This window comes from Hyperolius riggenbachi, chromosome 5, assembly GCF_040937935.1.
Source record: "Hyperolius riggenbachi isolate aHypRig1 chromosome 5, aHypRig1.pri, whole genome shotgun sequence".
In the NCBI taxonomy this organism is placed as follows: Eukaryota; Metazoa; Chordata; class Amphibia; order Anura; family Hyperoliidae; genus Hyperolius; species Hyperolius riggenbachi.
The window spans coordinates 304,512,528-304,539,770 of record NC_090650.1 but is presented as its reverse complement, the minus strand read 5'-3'; the positions used below and the strand labels follow the sequence as shown (position 1 = coordinate 304,539,770).

Sequence of the window (27,243 nt, the reverse complement as noted above, 5' to 3'; positions counted from 1 at the left end):
GTCGCAAGAAGCGTGTGGAAAAACCAAGGCGCAAAAGAACTGCCCATAAAAATGCCACTTGCCACCAGTTTGGCCATATTTCAGAGCTGCAACATCACTGGAGTGCCTAAAAGCACAAGGTGTGCAATACTCAGAGACCTGGCCAAGGTAAGAAAGGCTGAAAGACGAACACCACTGAACAAGACCCACAAGCTGAAACGTCAAGACTGGGCCAAGAAATATCTCAAGACTGATTTTTCTAAGGTTTTATGGACTGATGAAATGAGTGAGTCTTGATGGGCCAGATGGATGGGCCCGTGGCTGGATTGGTAAAGGGCAGAGAGCTCCAGTCCGACTCAGATGCCAGCAAGGTGGAGGTGGAGTACTGGTTTGGGCTGGTATCATCAAAGATGAGCTTGTGGGGCCTTTTCGGGTTGAGGATGGAGTCAAGCTCAACTCCCAGTCCTACTGCCAGTTTCTGGAAGACACTTTCTTCAAGCAGTGGTACAGGAAGAAGTCTGCATCCTTTAAGAAAAACATTATTTTCATGCAGGACAATGCTCCATCACACGCGTCCAAGTACTCCACAGCGTGGCTGGCAAGAAAGGGTATAAAAGAAGAAAAACTAATGACATGGCCTTCTTGTTCACCAGATCTGAACCCCATTGAGAACCTGTGGTCCATCATAAAATGTGAGATGTACAAGGAGGGGAAAACAGTACACCTCTCTGAACCACAGTCTGGGAGGCTGTCGTTGCTGCTGCACGCAATGTTGATGGTGAACAGATCAAAACACTGACAGAATCCATGGATGGCAGGCTTTTGAGTGTCCTTGCAAAGAAAGGTGGCTATATTGGTCACTGATTTGTTTTTGAATGTTAGAAATGTATATTTGTGAATGTTGACATGTTATATTGGTTTCACTGGTAAAAAATAATTGAAATGGGTATATATTTGTTTTTTGTTAAGTTGCCCGATAATTTATGCACAGTAATAGTCACCTGCACACACAGATATCCCCCTAAAATAGCTAAAACTAAAAACTACTTTCAAAAATATTTTTTGGGTTCATTGAGAACATGGTTGTTGTTCAATAATAAAATTATTCCTCAAAAATACAACTTGCCTAATAATTCTGCACTCCCTGTATACGTGTACGTACATAAGAAAAGTAATTTATGCCGCATTTTACTCTGGAAGAAACACGCTTCTTATTTGTATAGGTTTACTAGGCTTGAACGATAAATTGTTTCAGGATCGAAATCACTATCACGGAAACGGCGGTTCCATGATCGTCATAGTGCCTTCAATGAGTCCTCGTCCACCCCCAACCACCTCTCGGTGGGAGTTCCCCAAGGTTCAGTTCTTGGCCCCCTACTGTTCACCCTATACACATCCTCCATTGGCAAGGTTATCTCCTCCATGGGTTTTAACTATAATCTGTATGCAGATGACACCCAGATCTACCTCCACACCCCTGACATATCCACCACTACCATGGACAAGGTCTCCTCCTGTCTATCAGCCATCTCCTCCTGGATGTCCGCTAGGTTCCTGAAACTAAACCTAGACAAAACGGAATTCATGATCTTCCCACCCCGGCCATCCATGAACCTCCCAGATGTGCATGTCACTGTTAAACACACTACCATTCGCCCTACCTCTCAAGCCCGCTGTCTGGGTGTCACCCTGGACTCCGCACTCTCCTTCACTCCCCACATCCAAAACCTCACAAAGTCCTGCAACTTCCACCTTCGTAACATCTGTAAGATTCGCCCTTTCCTGACGTCTGCCACCACCAAACTCTTCATCCATGCCCTCATAATTTCCCGCCTTGACTACGGCAATGCCCTGCTGTCTGGTCTCACTATGACCCGGACAGCCCCACTGCAGTCCATCATGAATGCGGCAGCCAGAATTATCCACTGCTCCCATCGCTCCATTACGGCAGATCCCCTGCTAGAATCCCTCCACTGGCTTCCTATCCAGTCCAGAATCCGATTCAAGATACTGTCTGACCTACAAATCTGTCCACAAAACCTGTCCAACCTACATTTCCGATCTTACTCAGAGGTACACACCTAGCCGCTCACTCCGCTCTTCTAATGAACTTCGCCTAACCGCCCCCCGCATCACCCAGTCCCATGCACGCCTCCAGGACTTCTCAAGAGCTGCTCCAACACTATGGAACTCCCTACCTCCACCTATTAGGGCAGCCCCCTCCTTCAACATCTTCGAGAAAGCCCTCAAAACTCACCTTTTCACTCTGCCCTACTACCCCTCACAAGTGCTCTAAACCCACAGCTGAACTCTGGTCCCCCTACCTTCCGTGTCCTTACCTCTTCCTCTAGATTGTAAGCCTTTGGGCAGGGTCCTCCTCCTTTTGTGTCCTACCTGATCATGCACCTCCATTACTGCGAACCCATGCTATGCATCTGAGTGAACCTAACTTGCCTAATCTCCATGCTCCCCTCCAGTGACTAAGCATTACCTTGTACTCATACTGTGCTGCATGATCTGGTCTTTCTTGTTTGTCATTGTCATTTTGCTGTATGTCACCCCTAAATATTGTATGTATCCCTATTTATTGTCCAGCGCTGCGTAATATTTTGGCGCTTTATAAATACAATAAATAGTGGCGATTTTTATCCCCCTCTGCGGGCAGTATAGCTGTCCCCTCTCCCGCTGTGCACAGCTCGCTGCTCCGTGCAGCGGCGGCTCAGCGGGTGTTGCACCGGTTCTTACTTGCGGGTCGGCGATGGAGGGGAGGCGGCTCACTCTCTCCCCTTGAGCACTGCAGCCTATCAGCTAAGCGGGCAGCAGACTCTGCCCACAGGCTCTTAATCTCGCGCGGCTCACTACTCCCAGAGCCTCCATGAGCACATCCCTAGCTGGGGGCGGCAGACTCCGCCCGCACGCCTGTCAATCGTAATATCACGGACAGCAGACTCCGCCCATACGCCAGTCAATCAAAGCTTGTATTGCCTCCAGCTCCTTTGCACAGTGTGTCAGCATGATCATGCTGATGACTGGGCTGTGGTGTGACTGACTGTGGCCACCTATTCTGCATAGCGGTTTGCTGCAGTCGGACACAGTGAATTTGTGCAAAATGTAATTTTCTGTCTTTGCATGTTTGCAATTGTTACTGTGCGCATTGAAAAATTAGCGATTAAAGCTTCATTTGAAGAAAATCGGGAATTTAATAGAAATCGCAATTTCTGACAGAAATCGTGTAATTCAATCTTTTCCTAAAATCGTTCAGGCCTTATGTTTACATATATTTTACATTTTCCTCCAGCCCCTGAAAGCCTATGTGTCCCTTGCTGCAGCTCCATTCCAAGCCAGTCTCCTGGGGCCCCTCCATAGCAGCTGCCGATTTTGTCATGTTGCCCGCATCCGTACATGTGCGAGCTTGCGGCCACGCCGCTTGAAATCGTGCTCCCTCGGATGGGAGCATTCTGTGCAGGCGCAGTACTTCTGGTACCTCAAGAGAGACTTAGTTGGATTCCTTTACTACTTTATTTGATGCTATAAATTATTTTAGATGCTGCTGATCAGACAGTGGGGTTGGCTGCTAGAACTTCTGCACTTGTAACTTCATCAAGGAGAGGTGTCTGGCTAAAATAGGAGGAGGGCACTTCTTCTAAGTCCAGATTGTGTAGTATCCCTTGTAAAGGGAGAGTTATTTGGATCAAAACTTTAAAAAAGTTGAAGACAGATCATACTGTGCCTGCGCAGTACCCTCCCAGTGACGTCAGCGGGAGCCAGGATGCAGCCTGAAACCTCCTGTGAAGCAGATAGGGGAAAGCTTGCTAGATCTTGATTTTCAGCATGATTCAAATGGGACACCTTTATTCTTGTTTGATATGGCAGTTTTTATCTTTTCAAAGAAATGCAACTTTTTTTTTTCTCAACAGGGAGGATTTGGAAGCATTTCTTGGAACTGTAAATGCAAAAAAACAATTTCAAAATGGTGTGTCAAGCAAGTCATCAACGGAGTTGGGTCGCAGGTCTTTGGAGCTCTTACCAACAGGACTACATAATGGTAATTTTAATTATTATAATTTGTATTGCTCTATAAAGTGCCAAAATATTCCAAGGCGCTGTACAGGTAGTCTCCAGTTAACCACTTGAGGACCCACCCTTTACCCCCCCTTAAGGACCAGCGTTATTTTTTGTGATCTGTGCTGGGTGGGCTCTGCAGCCCCCAGCACAGATCAGGTTTCATGCAGAGCGATCAGATCGCCCCCCTTTTTCCCCCCCTATGGGGATGGTGTGCAGGGGGGGTCTGATCGCTCTGGTGGGCAGGCTAGTTGTGGGGGGGGCACCTCAAAGCCCCCCTCCGCGGCTACATTCACCCCCCTCCCTCTGCTACCTGTCCCCTGGTGATCGGGGCTGCACAGGACGCTATCCGTCCTGTGCAGCCAGTGACAGGACGTCCCCTGTCACATGGCGGCGATCCCCGGCCGCTGATTGGCCGGGGATCGCCGATCTGCCTTACGGCGCTGCTGCGCAGCAGCGCCGTACAATGTAAACAAAGCAGATTATTTCCGCTTGTTTTTACATTTAGCCTGCGAGCCGCCATCGGCGGCCCGCAGGCTATTCACGGAGCCCCCCGCCGTGAATTGACAGGAAGCAGCCGCTCGCGCGAGCGGCTGCTTCCTGATTAATCAGCCTGCAGCTGGCGACGCAGTACTGCGTCGCTGGTCCTGCAGCTGCCACTTTGCCGACGCACGGTATAAGCGTGCGGTCGGCAAGTGGTTAACAAATGAGATAAGAACTGTAGGTTCCTTCTTAGCCTGAATCTGTACATGAGTTGAAACACTGTGCCATCTCTGTCCCCTGTACCTCCTCTATATCCCCCCAGTTTAATTTAAAAAAAAGAGGGGGGGGGGGATTTTTCCCTTTCAGTGCTAATTGGCCCAGGCCTTGTATGTTGTTTTTTTTTTGGGGGGGGGGGGGGGGGAAGTTGCCTTTCCCTGGATCAACTGGGTGCAGGTTAAGGATGGTGTGTGGTTTTTTTTTTGTTTGTTTTTTTTGTTTTTCTTTTCCTCCCCCAACCAAACTATGTAAAATGTATAACAACTTCCAAGAAGTGAGAGAACCCTGCCCTTGCTAACACCTTAGTGAATTCAAAATTAGATTTTACTCATGAGGTAAATTATCAAATGTTTGATAAAGTGTTAGATAAAGCATAGTGAATTGAGGCCAATGTTATACCGTAGGGCCCAGTTTACACGAAGTGCTGTTTGCTTCGTTTTACTGCACATTGATTTGGATCTGAAATGAGTTGCTTGAGATCAATAGGCTTTGTGATTTGCGTTTGAGGGGTAAAAAAAAAGTGTGTTTTTTTGTTTCTGAATTTGCGTCCAAATCCCTATTTCTGCGCATTGGAGATGATTGTGGATTAGGATGCTATTTCGTATCAACGGGTGCCGATTCTGTTTTAGAAACATGAGACTCATTAGACATGAGACGCAAGTAGGAACGGAGTCTTATGCATTTTGAGTTTTCAGGAAAACTGTTAGAAAAACTTGCATAAAAGCTCTCAGCTAAAAGGGCTAGTTCACACTGGGCGCTTTGGCAGCGTTTTGCTGTTCGCAGGCGATCAGCGAAGTGCTGCTGCTAATGCCAGTCAATGGTAGTGTTCACACTGTAGCGATTGCCATTGATGAGGGATTGCTGAAATCTCAAACATGGTACATGCAGCATTTTTGGAGCGATTGCATTTCAATGTTAAAGAGACTCTGTAACAACAAAAACCTCCCCTGGGGGGTATTCACCTCGGGTGGGGGAAGCCTCCGGATCCCAATGAGGCTTCCCACGCCGTCCTCTGTCCCACGGGGGTCTCGCTGCAGCCCTCCGAACAGCCGGCGACAGAGCCGACTGTAGCTTCAATATTTACCTTTGCTGGCTCCAGCGGGGGCGCTGTGGCGACTTTCGGCACGGAAATAGACGGAAATACCCGATCTCCGTCGGGTCCGCTCTACTGCGCAGGCGCCGGAAACTTGCGCCTGCGCAGTAGAGCAGACCCGACGGCGATCGGGTATTTCCGCCTACTTCGGCGCCGACAGCCATCAGAGCGCCTGCGCAGGAGCCAGGAAGGTAACGTAGGACGGCGTGGGAAGCCTCATTAGGATCCTGAGGCTTCCCCCACCCGAGGTGAGTACCCCCAGGGGCCGTTTTGTCGTTACAGTTCCTCTTTAAAGGGACCCTGAGCAGTGAGGTAAATTTTAAAATTGTTACTCACCTGGGTCTTCCTCCAGCCCACCTTAGGCTGCAAGTTCCTCCTGGCTCCGTTACTGGCGTCACTCCCACTGAGTGTCGCCGGCCACTACGTGTCATCGCGGCGCCTTGCGTGACAGTCCTGGCGCATGTGCGCTTATTTTTTTTTTTTAACAGTAAAATGAATCAGTCAGTTTATCTGTGCTTCAAGTGTTTACTGCAGAATTGCAATGAAAATGGGAATTGTTTATTAATTTTCCTTATAACATGCATTGGAAAACTTCAGAAGATTTTAAAATCTCGATTTGGGTTTTCATTTTTTTTTTCTTTTAGATGTTTCGAGTGGGTCAAGTTCAATTTCAGACGCCAAACTGAAAGACCAGGTAAACAACCATTTTTCCATTTTTAGGTTGCTGTAGTTATTTTTAGTGCAGTGTTGATCAATTCTTTTTCAAACCGTTGTTTATCAGTCACTCAATGCACACTTCCTAGCATCTAAGTGCCCCTTAAAGAGAATCTGTAACGAAAACGTCCCCTGGGGGGTACTCACCTCGGATGGGGGAAGCCTCAGGATCCTAATGAGGCTTCCCACGCCGTCTGCCGTCCCTCGGGGGTCTCGCTGTAGCCCTCCGTACAGCGGTGACGTAATATTTACCTTCCTAGCTCCTGCGCAGGCGCTCTGTCGGCTCCGAAGGAGGCGGAAATACCCGATCGCCGTCGGGTCCGCTCTACTGCGCAGGCGCAAGTCTCCGGCGCCTGCGCAGTAGAGCGGACCCGACTGAGATCGGGTATTTCCGCCTCCTTCGGAGCGAAAGCAGCCACAGCGCCCCCGCTGGAGCCTGCAAAGGTAAATATTGAATTGAACAGTCGGGCCTGTCGCCGGCTGTTCGGAGGGCTGCAGCGAGACCTCCGTGGGACAGAGGACGGCGTGGGAAGCCTCATTAGGATCCTGAGGCTTCCCCCACCCGAGGTGAGTACCCCCCAGGGGGCGTTTTTGATGTTACAGAGTCTCTTTAACTTTCTCAGGTTAAAGGGTGTACAGTACTGATGTAACACTTTCAATTCTCAGCAGTTCTTAACAAAGATGTTCACTTGTGCTGCCTAAAATGTTTGCTGACCCAGAACATTTGTCAATTAGGCTGCAAGTGCAGTGCGCCGCATATGGGCAGCACTGGGTCCCTGGGTCTCTCGCCTTGCAGCACTGGGTCCCTGGTTCGAATCCCAGCCAGGGCACTATCTGCAAAGAGTTTGTATGTTCTCTCCGTGTCTGCGTGGGTTTCCTCCGGGCACTCCTGTTTCCTCCCACATTCCAAAAGCATACAGATAAGTTAATTGGCTCCCCCTAAAAATTGGCCCTAGATTACAGTACTTACACTACATAATATAGACAAATAGCAATGGTAGGGATAAGATTGTGAGCTCCTTTGAGGGACAGTAAGTGACAAGACTATATATGTATATATGTATGTATATGTATGTATGTATATATGTATGTATATATGTATATGTATGTATATATGTATATGTATGTATATATATGTATGTATATGTATGTATATATGTATGTATGTATGTATGTATATGTGTGTATATATGTATATGTGTGTATATATGTATATGTGTGTATATATGTATATATGTATATGTGTGTGTATATATGTATATGTGTGTATATATGTATATGTGTGTGTATATGTGTGTATGTGTGTGTATATATGTGTATGTATGTACACACACACACACACACACACACACACACACACACACACACACACACACACACACACACACACACACACACACACACACACACACACACACACACACACTGTACAGCGCTGCGTAATATGTCGGCGCTATATTAATAATAATAATAATATGGCTCTGCCACGTGTGCATTTATACATCACATGTCCTGTGGCGGCCTCCGCGTGGTGTCCGTCTGTCCTTTCTCTGTGTGGCTCTTCTATCAGCTGCATACACGCTGGCAGCGGCGCATAGCACCCGGAGGACACCACTCGGAGGCTGACACAGCACAGGCGATATATAAATGCACACACAAGGGGAAGGGGGTGTTGTCACATTTATACATTAGGTGGGCAGCAGTGAGGATTTCGGCGCAAATGGTGACAAATGTAGTGTCATGCGCCTTACATCTATATAATACTTACAGGGGATGAAAGGGCACACTTCCAAAGATAGGGTGCACAAACTGGGCTTATTTAGCTTACAAAATGATGTATAAACTAATAAATACATCAGATGGCAATACAAAATCTTGGGAGATGAGCTTTTTGCCCCTAGGCTTGGACAAAGAATAAGACCTGATCTGGATATGGAGGAAAAACTTTTGCCATCTATTTAGGATGGGGGTTCTAATGTGGAATGGTTAAAAGGTTAAATATTTTGGCACGGGAAGTAGTATTGGCAAATTCTAGATCTGCATTTAAAGGAGGCTTGTATACTTTAATTGATGAAAATCCATGGCTATAATTACTAGGTCAATTCTTGTGGTGTTGATATAGGGACTGGCACCTGGAATTGGGAAGGAATTTTTTTTCCCCTGTGAAGGCAAATTTTACCAAGCCTGGGAATATGTGAGGGTGCAGGACAGAGATATACCTATATTCTTGCACCCGCCCCGCGACTGATGTTTTAATACATTTTAACTCCAACTGGACTGCCGCATAATGTATTTCTGTCCCCCGCACAGTGCTTCACAACCAGGGGCATAAATACACGTACCAGCTTTGTTTACCTCGCTGCTCCCAATTGCTGTGCCACAGCTGTTCGTTTCAGCTGCAATTCAGCCGATATGGTGATCGAGAACTGGGAACATTTTGTTCCCATCTCAATTGCTGACTGCAATGAATGGAAAGCCGGCATCACGCTGACGCCAGCATTTCATTCACATAAATGGATACACTGAGTACTGTTAACCTCCTGAGTGGAATGCCCGACACTGTGTCAGGCATGTAGCTTCAGCCGTTTTGCTGGCCTCCGGAGTCCGCCGCCATAAAACTATCTGTTTTTACTGATAATTGAGCTGTTAGCTAGCACTAGGCTAGCTAGTATATGTGGCCGGCACCCCCGATCGCCCAGAATAACCCCCCCCCGATCCCCCCGCTTATACATTACCTAGCCTTGCTCTATTGATCGGAGCAGCCTCCCCGCACAGCTCCGGTCTTCTCTATGGGGAGGATCGGGCATGATGTCATGCGCAGACCTGATCCTCCCCATAGATAAGGCCAGAGCTGTGCAGGGAGGCTGTGACGATCGCTGGAGCCAGGCTGGGTAATGTATAAGCGGGGGGGATTCTGGGTGATCGGGGGGGGGGGGGGGAGGTAGGGGGCTGCCGGCCACATATACTAGCTAGCCTAGTGCTAGCTAACAGCTCATTTATCAGTAGAAACACAGTTTCATAGCAAAGGACTTGGGCTAGCAAGACCACTCAAAAGGTTAACAATACTCTGAAGTTAAGTATAATGCCATTTTGTGGCCAAAAAATAATTCACCCCCATGTACACATACACACATTTGTATACATATTTTTTTATTACATTTTAACACAATTCACCCCTACCCTATAGTTAGCTAAACAAAAAAAACTTGTAAATAAAATAAGACACCATTTTTAAAGTTTAAAAAAAAAAAAGTTATAGACTTTTTTTTAATATGTATGTAATGAGGGTATATCACTGTTTTTTGCAAATAAAAGGCTTTTAATTAGATATATAGTATTAAAAATCACTAAACTGAAAAAATTCTCTTTTAGGCCCAGTGCACACCAAAAACCTCTAGCAGATCTGCAAAACGCTAGAGGTTTTTGAAGCAGATTTTCAGAGCGATTCTAGCCATGTTGAGAGAGGTTTTCTAAATGTGCCTAGTGTTTTTTTTGGAGCATTTTGTGTGGCAGATTTCATATATTGTTACAATAAAGCTGGTATTGAACAGCTTCTGTCACAAAAACGCTTGGAAAACAGCTCTGATCTAGCATTTTTCAGAGCAGTTTTCCGCTTTCCTAAACTTTACAGTGAGGCAGAAACGCATCTGCAAACCACAAAAATGCTGCAGGAGCCACGTTTGCGGTTTGCTGAACTTCAAACTGCTGGTGTGCACCATCCCATTGAGATACATTAGCCAAGCGTTTTCACAAGCGGCAGCGGTTTTGAAAACGCTACCAAAAATGCTTGGTGTGCACTAGCCCTCATGACTAAATTAAATTATGCCCATAATACAATTTATTTTAACGGTGTAATAAAGGGACAAATGGGCAAATAAACTGTGTGGGTTTTATCCACAGCAGCTAGTTATATTTTAAAACTATAATGGCTGAAAACTGAGAAATAATAATTCTCATTTTTTTTCCTTCTTATTATTCCCCTTAAAATGTATATAAAACAATTCTTAGTAAAAAGTGCCACCCAAAGAAAGCCTAATTTGTGGAGGAAAAAACTATATAGATGATTTCTATGTGATATGTCACAATAAAGTTATTGTCGAATGGGAGGAGCATGATGTAAAAATTGCTCTGTTTTTTAGGAGGACCTGTGGAAAGTGGTTAAGCACACCTAGATGAACCTTGCACTTTAGAACAAAACTATAAAGTTTTTATATTTAAAGTTTTCCAGGTTGCCACCATTATTGAACAATGCACAAAAAGAAATGCGTGATATCCGTGATGAAGAGACCAGTTCATCTGTGGCAAGTTTTTTGGAAAATGAGAAGTTAACATCGATTGCCAGCTTAGAGAGCAGCTTATCAGGTATTGTGAAACGAGCTTCGCTTCCTTTTAAATGCTTCTCTGAAATCCAGTGAACCAGGTTCAAATCAAAGCTGCTCCAGGTATTTTCTAAGTAGTGTCATCGCAAAATAGTGCACGACAACAGCAGATTGTCACAAAAGATACATTTGTGGTGCTTTATTACCACTTTGAGATTCAACTCATAAAGTGGTAACCTCCACTTCATAGCAACTTGTGAAACTACGTTTTTATAACTGCTTTCAAAAGTGTTGAGAGCCTCCTACCTGAATGTTTCCCACCACACTGATCCATTACTCAGTCACATCACTCTTTACTTCGGCACTGAACTCTACATATTTCATCACCATGGTGACTCGTCAGATGTTGGTTATTCTACAAATCTGACTAAACTACAAGCTGAACCATGCCTCCTGGGCCCCTATAGTAAAGGGCAAGAGCCTTTTGGGTTCTACGCTTAGACAAGACAAATGACATTTTCATATTGAGCTTTTCTCCTGGCGGACTCAAAGCGTTTGAACTACAGCCACTAGGGCGCACTTTTTTGTTTTTGTTTTAATACTCTTAATTCAAAAAATACATAGGAGGCTAGGGTTCTTAATGTGTTGCCAGGTAGACCATTTTATTATGACACTGTACAAAAAGGCTTGACTACATGCAAAAATCAGCCGTCTAAAACACTATAAAAACCTTAAATGTAGTAGATAAGGTCGCTCTACCTCTGCTACCCAAAGCAAGGTGCTGGAAACCAGTGCGGCAAATCAGGATACAGGAGAAATAGAATCCGCACACCCGCAGGTAGAATCCAAGGGTTTTTATTTAATCCAATTCACAAAAGCAGTAAAAATGGCTGACATGTTTCGGATCATATCCTTACTCATAGCCTGTCAGGCTATGAGTAAGGATATGATCCGAAACATGTCAGCCATTTTTACTGCTTTTGTGAATTGGATTAAATAAAAACCCTTGGATTCTACCTGCGGGTGTGCGGATTCTATTCCTCCAGTGTACTATAAAAACCTTGCTGGAGCATCTGTGCGACACAATGATAATGAACACGACTCTGACCTATTACCATCTAATCTAAGCCGGCAGTTCATACATTTCCTCCACACACACTTGCAGCCATGGCGCCAAAAAACGCACTTTAAAGTACTGTAATTCAGTGGATAGTTGCTTAACCAGATATTAGGCAACCCATAGGGAGCAGAGGGATCCAACTGTATAACAGCGAACGGCAGCAGATATAATGTAGTCCTGTACTTCTCACAGAGATAGTCCCATAAGTTTGTACAGCAGTTAGTACAGCAGCAGCTAACAGCCATGCACAGATGGTAACGCTGTTTATCTCACCACCTCCGTCGTGTAGTTCCTTCAGTGGGTACCCACACTGTCCGCAACTTGCCACTGGGATTTGGGTGTTCGGAACGGAATTCCGCTTGTGTTCACTAGCACTCCAGCAGCCAGGCAGTACACCCTCTCCTATGCGTTCAGATCGTGCAGATCACAGACGCCAGCGGAACTTCCGCAATCTGGTCAGCGTGCAGAGTATGGAGTAGGTCACATGGATGCACAGGCTCCGCCCATCTACGCGTTTCCCGCCCCTAAGTTGGGCGATTCGTCGGGATGTCTGTAATAATACTCTTAATTCCCTATGAACAAGCCACGCCCACAGGTTTTTAGAGAGCCAAGGCACTTTCAGACAGTAGCAAGAGCTCATGGGAGCTCAGTCTAGGCAGGAGGAGGGGGAGGTATTACTAGCCAGAGATTTCAGAGGCAGAGGGGAGGAGGAGGAGGGTGGAGGGGGATTAGGTTTTTTGCTGAGATGCAGATAAGCCTGCCTCTGTGTAATGTTTACAAACATGGCTGCTGTCATTGTATTCCAAGAATAAATAATCATATTCTATTAACCTCCCTGGCGGTAAGCCCGAACCGAGTTCGGGCTATGCCGCCGGGAGGCACCGCTCAGGCCCCGCTGGGCCGATTTGCATAATTTTTTTTTTTGTTACACGCAGCTAGCACTTTGCTAGCTGCGTGTAACCTCCGATCGCCGCCGATCCGCCGCCATACGCGTCGCCCCCCCCCCCCTGCAGACCCGGTGTGCTGCCTGGCCAATCAGTGCCAGGCAGCGCCGTGGGGTGGATCGGATTCCCCTTTGACGTCACGACGTCGGTGACGTCATCCCGCCCCGTTGCCATGGCGACGGGGGAATCCCTCCAAGAGATCCCGTTCTTTGAACGGGATCTCTTGATCTCCGATCGCCGAAGGCGGAGGGGCTGGGGGGATGCCGCTCGGCAGCGGCTATCATGTAGCGAGACATTGGCTCGCTACATGAAAAAGAAAAAAAAAATTCAAAAAACGTATTTGCTGCCCCCTGGCGGATTTTAATAAACCGCCAGGGAGGTTAAAGCTGTTTGCAGCTAGATTTGCTGTGTAAACTATCTAAACTTTAGATAAGATATATAGACAAGTTACTTGTTATAGTTAGTTTTTCATCTCTGATCCGCTTTAAAGTTTTTGTCAGGAGCCCAGACACTGGTCAATTCCTGCATGACTAATGTCTGGCCAATTCTTTCTCAGTCAAATCCTTGCAGTCTGAACAGAGGATAGGATATAATCCAGTCATGGTAAGCCACATCCATCGACCTTGAAACTAACTCACTGCACTTGCTAGCAGACCTAAAGTATGCATGTGTCCCCGCCTATTTAAAAATTAAAATGTCCCTTTAACAAATGTGAGTGCCTAGCTTACTCTGCAACTCACCCGTCTCTGCCTGCATCTACTGCAGTTCCAAAAGATCATTTCTATTCTGGAAACCTTCTGTCAGTTCTGCGGTAATCTGTATTCTTTACCTTATGACTACACTAAAATTGAAATGGACTCTTCTCTGCATTATAATCTCTCCAGTCCCCACTCTAGATCATCTTGCCCAATAGGACATTGACATCCAATCAAAGAAAAAATAAGTTACTCTAACCACATTTAAAGCGAAAAACATTGGGGCCATAAAGAATTTGTGTTGAATGGTATTACAGAACAATGCCTGTTAGTTTTGGTTCCTAAACTCAAAGGTTTACTTATGTGATGGATATTGGCTGATCTCTTTCATTAAAGTGCATCTGAAGGCAAAATGTTTTTTACTTGCCAAAGTTGCATTACATAATTATATATGTTCCACAGTTTTAATGTATTGTTTCCAATTAATAATCTGTTTTTATTTACTTACAGATGAAGAATTGAATGATGAAGGATTTTCTGACCATGAATTAGAGGCTTATTTTAGACAACTTCGGCCACCTGGAATGCATCGGGGTGTTATTGAGGGACAGGAACTTCAGGAGCCGCAAATGGTACCTCACATGGTGGGGTCTTGTAAACCATAACCTGTAATAAAAAAACAAAAACCCTCTCATGGGATACTTGCCTCGAGAGGGGGAAGCCTCTAAATCCTAACGAGGCTTCTCCTGTCGTCCTCCGTCCCACGGTGGCAGCGCTAGAAGCCCCCAAACAGTGGGCATGAAAATATTTACCTTCTCTAGAGCAGGCGCAAAAGCGTCTCTCCACTTGGGCTCAGGCTTTGTGTTGCTTCAGCAGCATGCTTCAGGTCATTGTCCGGCTGGAAGGTCAACCTACGTCTGTCTTAAATCGCTGGCTGATGGACAAAGGTTTTGCTCAAGAGTGTCCCTGTTTTTATTAACGCCCATTTTTCCTTTTACTCAGACAATTTTCCCAATCCCTGCTGCTGAAAAATATCCCCATATGATGCCATCACCACCATGTTTCACTGTGGCGATGGTGTTGGGTTTGCGCCAGACATAGCCTTTTTCTTAGTGACTAAAAAAGATCAATATCCGTCTTATCTGACCAAAGCATCTTCCTTCAGTCATTAGGGGAGTTGCTCACATGCCTTTTGGCAAACTCAAAATGTGCCTTAATTTTAATGCTAAGCAGTGGCTTTTTTTTTTCTGCCACTCAATCATAAAACCCAGCTCCATGGATTGTGTGGTTTATTGTCCTATGGACAGATACTCCGGTCTCTGGGGTGGAACTCTGCAACGCTTGCAGGGCGTCTTTTGATGTTAATTGGTTGCACCAGGGCTTTTTTAGTGGCTTCATGGCAAAAAGTGTACATACATGTGCACATGCCAATTTTTTTTATTTTTCTCATTTCACTTCAACTTTAGAATTTTAAAAAATAAGATTAACCACTCCAGGTCCTTGGGTTTCTACCCCTTAAAGCGGTATAAAACCCTGACATAATCAATAAAACCATGTTTTCCTACTTTGATATGCCATGTGGTTATCATATTTGCTTTTATGCATAAGTATTATTATTAATTTAGAAATTACATGTTTCCAAAGTACACTTTTTTTTTTTTTTTTGCTTTGAGAGCGGACTTTGCATTTTATTCATAACTGTTTTTTTCATGTTGAAATGTAAGTGGAAATATTTTCTGGCTGTCTTTGTTCAGGAGAGACTGCAGTGTCAAAGAAGTGTTTGTTTACATTTCTCACTTGATACAACTAAACACAAGATAACATTCTATCTAGTTCAGATCCAGCTTTTCCGGCCTTGAGTATTTCTGTCCTGTTTAACCCTTTGAATGCTGTTCTAGTAAAAAAAAAATGCTGGTAGTATATAATATGCTGTAAGTAAATGTTTAGAGCAAAGAATTGCTTGGTTTCATTCCGCTTTAAAGCAGAGTTCCCCAACCCTGTCTTCAAGGCCCACCAACAGTACATGTTTTTCAGGAAACCACACACAATAACAGGTGGAGTAGTTAGTATTGCAACACAGCTGATCAACTACCCTCTGTGGATTTATACAAAACATGCAGTGTTGGTGACCTTGAGGACAGGGGTGGGAAACACTGCCTTGAGGACTAGTTTCCACCATAGCGAATCGCATGCGGATTCGCATAGGCAATACAAGTGGATGGGATTGTTTCCACTTGTGCGTCGTGCGGGTGCGTTTTGGTGTGCGGGGGAAATCTGCACGGCAGAGCCGTCAGATTTCACGTGCGGCTGGAATGCGGGCGAATCGCCCGCAATGCTTTTAATAGGGAAATCGCATGTGGCTTTGTCATGCGGTTTTCCCCGCGATTTCGCATGTAATGTTATGGAAATTTACACAGGCAGTGACATGGTTAAATTCGCCTGCTTCTTAGCCATGCGAAATCGCGGGGAAAACAGCATGCGGAAACGCATCTGCATGCGATTTCGTCCGCGGTGGAATCCAGGCGATTCCACACTGCAACAGTGGAAACGAGCCCTAAAGGACAGGTCAGAGGAAAAAAGACAAGATCTACTTACCCGGGGATTTCTTCAGCCCCTGGAAGCCAATATGTACCTCGCCGTAGCTCCGTTGTCCCCTCTGTTGCAAGTCGGCATCTTCTGCGCCTGCGAGCAGCACAGCTGTGCGTTCGCGCAGGTCCAGAAGATGCCAACGTGGCGAGGTCTGCATCTGCAACTGAGGGGACACCGGAGCTACAGTGCCTGGGGCTGAACAAAGACCCGGGTAATTTTTTTTTTTATTTTTTTTTTCTTCCTTGGATGTGTCCTTTAAAGGTTCCTGCCAATTTGGGCATTTCAGTTGTGTTGCTATTGATACAGCAATAACTTTTATAATACATATTCCATCAATTTCATAATATTTTGACTTGTAAGTGTAGTGTAGCCCTCAAAGACCGCTTTGTGTTTAACGTGTTTTTTTTTTGTTGTTTTTTAGTATAGCAGTTACACTTCGACAGTAATAAAAACATAATTTAACTTTTTTTTTGTTTTTTGTTTTTTTGCTCAAATAATTTAACTTTTTTGTGTTTAGGGACCACTGAGTTTTTCAAGTAAAGTTTTAAATGAAGATTATGATTGTCCTGAGTATGAGGATGACTTTGAGGTAACTATGATTTTTCTTCTATACTCTAGACCATGGCTGTTTTATGTTTTCATTTGTTAGGTTTGGTGCTTATGATTTATGTTATGTTCATGAATTTAGGAAGACTTTCAGATGCTTCAAGTACGATTGGCAGCAACAGGGATGGATTCAGCCCCAGCTAGTGATGACGATGTAGAGCTAGAGTTTGAGAAAGTTGCACAGCAACCTTTACAGAGAGAGCATTTTTTAGATAGTGCAACAAGACATTTGGTAAGTATTATAACTTATTTTATTCACTGTCCTAAGCTTGTAATGTCATTTTTAAGCTTTTGCATTCTAGGGTTTCTATTGTGAATTTTCCAGGACTGTATCACTTGTTGTGCGTTTTTTACCAGACAAACTTTGGTTGTGATTCATCACTGAATGGGTTTTTTCGTGGATTAAAATTTCATTAGATCGTTCTTTGTATAACTGGATAGCAGCAGAGCGGCAAACGGCCAAAGATCGATTATCTTATCTTTATTACAAGCTTTAAACAGAAGGCTCACGTGTATCGGACCAACACTTGGCCTTCTCCTGCTTGATGCATGAAATAAAGATCACTTTTAAGCCTGTTATCGATCCTCGGCTGGTTGCAGACGTTTCTATTCTGTTCCACTGAATTTGATGTCCTACATATGAGGAAAGTATGAGTTTGAGCTGCTTCTTTACTTATCTTTACTTTTCTTCATATAACTCACAAGTGTCGAACTCTAGTCCATTAGGGCCCTATCCATGCCAGTGCTTAGATTGGACTGACAAATGAGGGTGTAGGGCCTAGAGCAGTGAGGTTTGGGAAGGTTTTGTTGCATCTGACAAGTAGGGAGGTTGGTTGTGTACAAGTAATAGATTGGTATACCAAATGAGTAATAAATTATAGTTGTGCGAGTCTTTCAGTGACCTTTCCAGTTTTTTCTGAGTATGTTTTTAAACTTCTCTTTTTTTTATAGGTTGGAGAGCAACATAGACCAAGCTTTCGGCCTGGTTTAGATGGAGGCAGCTCAGAGGAGGAAACTTCAAATGAACGGTTAACTGTACCTGGTGTTGGTTCAGCTTTATCTCACAGACAGTCTGCAGAAGGTCATGGTTTTGGTTCTCCGAGGGCTTCCCTTGTTGGTATGTTTTGCATCTGTTTTTGTTACTGTATTTGTTTTAATATGAACGGGGTTCAGTGGATTAGTAATAAATGGACTGAACGTAAAGTGGGGTATTCCTTAAAGTACACAAAGTGAAAAGGATATGGAGGCTGCCGTATTTGTTTCCTTTGTAACAATACCAGTTGTCTGGCAGTCCAGTTGATCTTCCTGGCTGTAGTAGTATCTGAATTATCCACACCTGAAGCAAGCATGTTGGTAATCCAGTCAGACTTAAAGGGAAGGTTCAGGGAGGGTGGGGAAAAAATAAAAATCAATTTCCACTTACCTGGGGCTTCCTCCAGCCCGTGGCAGGCAGGAGGTGCTTTCGCCGCCGCTCCGCAGGCTCCCGGTGGTCTCCGGTGGCCGACCCGACCTGGCCAGGCCGGCTGCCAGGTCGGGCTCTTCTGCGCTCCAAGTCCTTGTACTTCTGCGTCCCACGCCGGCGCTCTGACGTCATCGGACGTCCGCCGGGCTGTACTGCGCATGCGCAGTAGTTCTGCGCATGCGCAGTACAGCCCGGCGGACGTCCGATGACGTCAGAGCGCCGGCGTGGGACGCAGAAGTACAAGGACTTGGAGCGCAGAAGAGCCCGACCTGGCAGCCGGCCTGGCCAGGTCGGGTTGGCCACCGGAGACCACCGGGAGCCTGCGGAGCGGCGGCGAGGGCACCTCCTGCCTGCCACGGGCTGGAGGAAGCACCAGGTAAGTGGAAATTGATTTTTATTTTTTCCCCACCCTCCCTGAACCTTCCCTTTAAATGGAAGCTCATGTGACATGAGAAGTGTGTGTGTGTGTGTGTACAGTGCAAAGAACACAAACATGCTGTTGCATTTATTCTTTCCTGCCTGAAAAACTTACCGTAATATTCAGCTATGCAACTGACAATTTTTTTCTCCAGTTGGTACCGTCAGACTATAGTGTTCCCTCACTGATAAGGAAATACAGCCATAAAATTCTTTCCTGCCAGAGAACTGGGCTTTTCTGAGAGCAGTGGGAAAGGTAAAAAAGGTCAATCGTTCACATATTTTAGCACCCTGAGACACAGGACAGACTGTTTTATTAAGCTGAGACAAAACATATCTACTGTTATCATAAATCTAGTTTTTAAACACAACATAAAATTGTGGGATACCTAAAAGTGATTTTTTTTTTTTTTAGGAGTAGAATTGTTTCTTATCAGTTTTTTTTTTTTTTTTCATTTAAAGTGTAACGGTCGGGCATAAAATAAAAAAATCAATTCTTTATTTTTGTCTGTCAAACAAGTAATAAGGAAGCTAACCAAGCAATCCAAAAGTTAAAATCACTATTATTTTTCTTGTTGATAAATGATCATTCCCCAGTTTACCTGACTCTTATTTGGTACACACATTTCGTACACAAAAAGGAAGTTGCAGGGCATGCTGGGTTGTCGTTTTTTTGTTTTTTTTTCTTCTATACTTCCCCTCAGACTTAACTAATGCAGCCTGATTGGCTGAAGCCTTATGTTTCCCCTCCCACACCTCTGCTCCTCATATTGGCCAATATTTCTCATGCTGAGGCAATGCACTTTCTATAGTGAAGGGCGGGCAAATCGGGCAGAGGATAGTAAGTGAGGAAATTGCATCAGGATTGGCTTAAAAATAGCCACAGGAAATGCTAAGGGTTTTTTTTTTTTTTTGAAAAGTCACTAAAATCAAAATGTGGACAGTGCAACACATATGTTGTATAAATAGAGCAAGTATTCATCTACTTATCTGTGTTTTTTTTTTTCTGAGATAGTGTAGGGGAAAGCTCCTCTTTAAGTTTCACTTTAAGTCAAAAACATGATCTACATGCTTGTACAGCATTTATTGGCGTAAAGTATTAGAGGCAGAGGGTCAGCAGTACAGCCAGGCAACTTGCATTGTTTAGAAGGAAATACATGTCATCCTCCATATCCCTCTCACTTCTGGTGTGCTTCAAGTTCACAATTCTGTGTATTGGCACTTAACTATAGTTGTCAGACTGGATGAAGGTTTAGCTGTACATACAGTGAGGAAAATAATTATTTGATCCCCTGCTGATTTTGCTCCTCTACTCTCTGATCAAGAAATTACCAGTCTATAATTGTAATAATAGGTTTAGTGTGCTATAATAAATAAAATAACAAAAGAACCATCAAAAACACTGTCCCAAAGTCCGAGCTTCATGTGCATTGTAATGATTGAAATAAGTATTTGATCCTGTATTAAAAGATGACTTAGTACTTGGTCGTAAAACCCTTGTTTGTGATCAGAGGTCAGACGTTTCTTGTAGTTGGCTAACAGGTCTACACACACATCAGTAGGGATTTTTGCCCACTCCTCTTTACAAATCCTTTTTTAAGTCAGTAAGGTTTTGAGGCTTGTGTCTTGTAACTCCTTCAGCTACCTACACAGGTTTTCTATTGAATTGAGGCCTGAAGATTAGCTAGACCACTCCAGGTCCTTCATATGCTTCCTCTTGAGCCACTTGTTTGTTGCTTTGGCCATGTGTTTTGGGGTCCTTTGTCATGCTGGAATACCTGTTTACAACTAATTTTAATGGCAGATGGAAGGTGCTCAACAAAGATTTGATGGAACATGGGTCCTGTCCATTGTCCTTTCGATGCGGTGCAGGTTTCCTGTCCCCAAAACGTAATGTCCACTACCTTGTTTGACAGTGGGGATAGTGTTCTTGGGGTGATGGGCAGCATTCTTCCTCCTCTAAACACTTTGGCCCATATGCAATTACCTTTTCACCTGAGTTTTCTCCACGGTGATATTTTCACAACTTGTCATAAAATGTCTTTTAAGCCACCAGCAAGCAAGAAAATACTTGTTAGATGCAGTTGGTCAAAATTTTTTATAGTACCCAACCTTTGGGTACTTTTTCAATTGTAAAATGTTGAAAATTAGTAGAGAGTAGTAGATAGTTTAGAGATCAAAATTATCTCCTAGGAAAAGGTTAAAAAGTGAATTGCATATGGCCCCTTGAGTTGATCAAAATCAATCAAAAAGCTTGATTTTGGTCTCATCTGACTACAACACTTTTCACCCATTTCTCCTCTTGTTTATTTAAATGAGCATTGACAGACTGCAGACAACCTGTATATGTGCTATCTTGAGCTGGGGGACCATGCTGGCTCTGCAAGATTTGAGTTGTCCTCCCTGGAGATTTGTGATGCAATTAGTGCAGTAAAGCAAGGGGCCAGCTGTAGGTAGACAATTTTTTTTTCTTTTGCCAATTGCGAACTTGCTCCTGTTTATTAACCCATTAGGAGCTTTAAAAATTAGTTTGAAAGCTGCTGTGTATTTTAAACCTTTACCAACAAATCTTGTTTGGCTACCTAGTGCAGCCCAAATGAGCGGGTGGCAGGGAGCAGCTATGATTATCTGTTGCGGATGGCTGCTTCTCTTTCACTGGCGGCTCTGAACTTCAAATCACATCTGTGATAAGCACTACAGCGCCACCCGGTGGTGGAAGAGTGATGGAAGTAGGGATGGCCTCACGAGTACATAACTAGCTGTATTCGTGATTCAAATGAGGCTTAATAGCCTCAGGTGTGCGACTGGAAGAGGGGGTTAATTACCCAGATGTCCTGTGCTTCTCTGCGTATCACACGCTCTCACGCGTCCAATGGGACGCGTTCCACTACTTCACTACCGTGCACTTCCTCCTTCGACCGGAAGGTAGCTTACCTCAATAACAATCTTTGTAATGCAAAAGATTATATTTGGAACAGGCAACGAGTTTTACTGGTCTGAGCCTGCGTCCTCCATCCAATAACCGTGGCAAATAAAAAAAAAAATCCTATCCGCATAGGGAGTGTCTCTTTTCAATGTTTTGCTGGGGAGGGGGCCCATGATTTGTATTTACACCCCTGCTAGATGTACTCTTTACAGTGCTGTTCAAGATGTCTCTGCTGTATAAATACTTCAAGGATACCCGAGGCGACATGTGGCATGAGATAGAACTGTGTGTATGTACAGTGCCAAGCACACAAATAACACTGCTTTATTCCCTTTTCTTTCTCTGCCTGAAAGAGTTAAATATCAGGTATGTAAGTGGCAGTTCCTGTCTGGATAAGGACTGAGTCAGACTACAGTGTGACCCTCACTGATAAGAAATTACAACTATAAAACAATTTCCTAGCAGAAAACTGCTTCGGAGAGTATAAAAGAGAGAAAAAGGATCAATAGTTCATAGATTTTAGCTCTGGCGTACTTTAATGAATGTTATTGAGCAAAAACAATAAAACAGTAAAAACTTGAAAAGTAGATATAAATATAAACTAAAACTGTGGAATACCTAAAGTCATTTTTAGGAGAAGGCAGATGGATATAAATGTTTAATTCATAATTTATTTTTTATTTTTTTTCTTTTCTTAAAAGGGACCCTGAGCTCAGGCTCAAAACAGACTTTGGACTTACATGGGGCTTCCTCCAGCACTACCCCAACCCCCCCCCCCCCCCGCATTCTCATGCTAACTGGCGTGATGATGTGGGGGTATGCACGACCGACTTCAGGCAGAAGTCACCGATTAACGTAGCCGCTAGGGGGACTTGGAGAGGAGCCAGGACATCGGGGGACCTCGCAGGCTACGAGGGGCTAGAGGAAGCCCCAGGCAAGTTCAAATTCCGTTTTGAGCCTGAGCTCAGGGTCCCTTTAATTTAGACTGCCACAGAAAATGTGTATTCAGGTAGGAGTGTGTTAGGATAATAAGCAGCAGAAGGTAGTCTCTAAAAATGCAAATCAAAAAGGGTGTATGGCAAATGGACCCTGTTTGAAGTTACACCAGGTAATAGGTGTGACACAAATGAGGCCAGAGATGCAAATGGCAGTAATAAAAAATGCTATATGCAACCTTGCAATTGGTAAATATAGTGAAAACAGATCACAACAGATGGAATAGGAAATAAGCAGGCAAGCATACATTTGAAATTGGCGCAGGAAGACTTGGGTGTAGGATACAGCAGGTATATTGCTGATCCTGCTGCTGCACAAGTCCCGGCTGTGTTAATTACTATTCCCCCTCCGGGCCGCCACGGATGGTGGGGAATTACATAATTTGGCTTCCAGCTATTGCTGGAGGCCGAATTATTGTGTTTTAAAGGATACCCGAAGTGACATGTGACATAAGATAGACATTGGTATGTACAGTGCCTTGCACACAAACTACGCCGTGTTCCTTTTTTTCTTTCTCTGCCTGAAAGTTAAATATCCGGTATGTAAGTGGTTGACTCATTCGTGACTCAGACAGGAAGTGACTACAGTGTGACCTTCACTGATAAGAAATTACAACTATAAAACACTTTCCTAGCAGAAAATGGCTTCTGAGAGCAGGAAAGGGATAAAAAGGGGAATTTCGTATCAGTGAGGGTCACACTGAAGTCACTTCCTGTCTGAGTCAGGACTGCGTCAGCCACTTGCATACCTGATATTTAACGCTTTTAGGCAGAGAATGAAAAAAGGAACACAGCATAGTTATTTGTGTAAAGAGCTGAGCAGCGCTACTTAAAAACAGATGAATGCTTACCTGCAAAAGTGTGCAAGCCCCACTAATGGGATAAAGTACACACTGAGCACACACATGACCTGTCTACCGCTTGGAGGATGTTGGTTTCCTCTAACAGCTTGCATGCAACTTGTTAGGTACTCGTCCCTCCCACTGCGCTGATCCCACTTTTTTTACGCAATAGTTATTTGTGTGCTAGGCACTGTACAAACACGTCTATCTCATCATGTCATATGTCACTTTGGGTATCCTTTAAAAGCAACTTCAGCTCTTCAGTCTTCTGACGGCGCTGACGTTACTCACTAAGAGCCACTATAGAAGTAATTCCTATTATAGTCTATGGTGGCGCCGGATGCACCTAAATCTTCCTCCACGGAAAAGGACTGTTCCGGCAGGCAATACTTGTTAGATGCAGTTGGTCAAATTCACGTGCAAGTCAGATGGAACTGGGCATACCTGAGAGGAGAGATGAATATGGTCAGGAATTGGCTAAAGATATTGACTCCTGAAATGCAGTAGTCCTGTCAGTCAGTGTAGTAAATTATGTTAAATTTGTTTTTTGCACGCTTAAAAAAAGTTATCCCTTAAAAAGCGCACCCAGCTGACCTGTGTATGCTTTAACACATTCCTTAAGTTCCAGTTGTGAAAATATTTAAAGTATAAAATTTGAGCTTTTATGACATTTCCTGATTATTGATAAGGGTTGACTTTCAGTAGCTTTGATCTAGTTTTATAAAAGTGATTATATGTTTGTAGAGGAGTTTGGACTTGGAGATGGAAGCAGCAGTGGAAGTGAGGATGGTTTGAAAATGGCACTAAACACACAAAATTCAGTATCAAGGAAAGAAGATCTTAATGCCAGAAGAGTGGCAGGGGAAGAAAGCACGGCTTCTGTAAGTCAGGTAAGTTATGTTGGTAAACTTACAGGTCGGTGTTTGATTATAGGTCGAACTGTCAGTTTCCTGATTGAAAGTTAATATTGTAGCAGCATATTTAGATAACATGATACTTACGTTATCTAAATATGCTGCTACAATATTAATGCTTAAAGAGAAACTGTCGGGCATAAAATTAAATTAATTCTTTATTTTTATCTGGTGAACAAGTAATAAAGATGCTAATCAGGCAGTCCAAAAGTTAAAATCGCAATTGCTTTTCTTGTTGATGAATAATTCTCCAGTTTAAATGACTCTTATTTGGTACACAGAAGAGAAGTTGCAGGGCATGCTGGGTTGTCTTCTTCCCCGCCCTCAGACTTAATTAATGCAGCCTGATTGGCTGAAGCCTCTTTCCCTCCTGTTTTCCCCTCCCACACCTCTGTTCCTCTCTTGATTGGCCAAAATTTCTCAGGCTGAAACAATGCACTTTCTAAAGTGAAGGGCGGGCAAATCAGGCAGAGGAGACTAAGGGCGGATATTACATCACGACTGGCTTCAAAATGGCCACAGTAAATATGGAAACTGTCTAGAATAGGATTCTCTACTTTTCCTTTATAAAATTCCCAGGAATCATAACATGGACAGTGCAATACATATGTTATGTAAGTAGAGCAAGTATTTATCTACATATAATTATTTTTCCTGAGGTTGTATGGCTGACAGCTCCTCTTTAACGGACCACTGTCATGAAAAATTGTAAAATTTTTAAATCTCTATGCATGTCTAAAATGTACATTTGTTCCAGAATGTTTTTTTCTTATGTTGCTGTTACTTACAAAAGTTTGTATAAATCTAACATTTTGGTCTAGTCCTTTTCCTCGTGAGGGGATTTCTGGGGTTTTATTTCAAAAGCACTTACTGAAAGGCAGTCTTACAGTCCAATTGCAAAAATAGTGTAGCATGTATTGAGGTCGGTTGGCTGGCATCTTTGTATGGAATCTTCCCATGAAGTGCTTTTTGTAAAATTTAAAGGACATGGTGTGAATCCCCTATGAGCAGATGTACTAATTCAAAATCTTTCAGGTGTGTCAGATTTGTACTGTTTACTGTAAATGCAATTGAAATGTATTTCTTATGCGTGCAGCAGCAGCAGCGCATGTGTGATAGTAGTGCTGTTAAGAATCTCTCTAGACTGTTTCGCTATCTCTATGCATCTGTGTCTGTTTTGTTCTCATCTGAACTGCTGGATATCTATCTATCCTATCTATCCTATCTATCCTATCTATCCTATCTATCCTATCTATCTATCATCAAGTTACCGTAATTTGTAGATGTGCAGTCTTTTAACATCCAGGAATTGGGACTTAAAGGACAACTGAAGTGATAAGCATACAGAGGCTTCCATATTTATTCCCTTTTAAACAATACCAGTTGCCTGGCAGCCCTTAACTATTTGGCTGCAGTGGTGTCTGAATAACACAGTAACTAGCATGCAGCTAATCTTGTCAGATCTGACAATGTCAGAAACATCTGATCTGCTGCATGCTTGTTCAGGGTCTATGGCTAAAACTGAGGCAGAGGATTAGCAGGATAGCCAGGCAACTGGTATTGCTTAAAAGGAAATAAATATGGCAACCTCCATATCCCTCTCACTTCAGTTGTCCTTTAATCCCTCATGGAAAAGTACAGGGTGGGGAGTGCTGTGCAAAGATATTGTTGCCTGCAGGCTGGTGACATGTTGCATTTGTATGGAGGAAATGAGGGATGATGGCGCTGCACACAATGCAAAGGAAGGGGTGTAGAGGACAGTGCCACCATACCCAAGCTTGCTTCTCTGGAAATACCCCAACTGACCAGTCTCTGCTGATTGCAGTACTTATACCTTGGCTGAAGATTTGGTTAGAAAGCGACAACTTCCATTCACATCCAGGGATCGCTGCATTTATACTCCATCACTTATCCACTGCTTCACTAAAAGAGTCTGTCAAAAGAAATAGTGCAAGAATGGTCATTTCTCAGGTGCAGTGTTAAATAGAATAGATTGCAATACACAGGAGAAGCAAATGCTCACTCCCAGCCAGCAAGCTGCCATTGTATATAGGCCACAAACAGCCTGTCACAGGACTGGCCTGATGCTGTGACCATGGGGGAGTTGCGATTGGGAGATGCACATACTTTTAAAGCTTGCAGGTCGGTGCAGCCCTTCCCAGTCAGCCCCGGGTCGAGTATAGACCACTTTTTTGATGCCGTACTGAAAGACCCGAAGGCCCAGATCCATGAACAGGCCATGCCTAATTTGAGTACAAAAGAGAGAAGGGCGCTCGAGTGGTTGAGGAAAAATGAGGGGTTCGTCATAAGGAATGCGGACAAGGGGGGTAATCTTGTCATAATGTCTACTCAACAATACAAAACTGAGGCCGAGAGGCAATTAACTGATAGAGAGACCTACTGCCTGCTTCCTCGTGACCCGACCCTTCACTACCAGGCAGACTTAAGGGCCCTGGTGTAGAGGGGAGCTGAGGGGGGGTTCCTTTCTAAGAAATTGGTTAGGGACCTCATCCCGGCTTTCCCCAGGCGACCAGTGTGGTATCACATCCCCAAACTTCACAAGTCTCTGACCGCACCACCGGGACGTCCAATAGTCTCTGGCTGTGGGTCTCTCACAGAGAGATTGTCCAGGTACCTGGACCATCTCCTGCGCCCCCTTCTTGGAGGAGTGCCCTCCTACTTGAGGGACACCTTGGAGGTGTTGCAGGTGGTGGAGCACGCCACTTGGGTCCCGGGGGACAGGCTGGCCACGACCGACGTGGTCAGCCTGTACAGCAGGATTCCCCAAGACTTGGGGGTGTAGGCCG

At 44.2% G+C, this 27,243-nt stretch overlaps 1 protein-coding gene across 1 annotated transcript in view; it reads left to right on the top strand.

The window, feature by feature from the left end:
- Window positions 1-27,243, top strand: part of CEP192 (centrosomal protein 192) — a 206,933-nt gene that overhangs the window by 40,795 nt on the left and 138,895 nt on the right. The window contains 8 exon segments of the mRNA XM_068237131.1: window positions 3,897-4,024; window positions 6,538-6,587; window positions 10,828-10,969; window positions 14,196-14,329; window positions 16,792-16,863; window positions 16,963-17,112; window positions 17,832-17,997; window positions 24,267-24,412. Coding sequence (XP_068093232.1) covers window positions 3,897-4,024; window positions 6,538-6,587; window positions 10,828-10,969; window positions 14,196-14,329; window positions 16,792-16,863; window positions 16,963-17,112; window positions 17,832-17,997; window positions 24,267-24,412 — 988 coding nt within the window.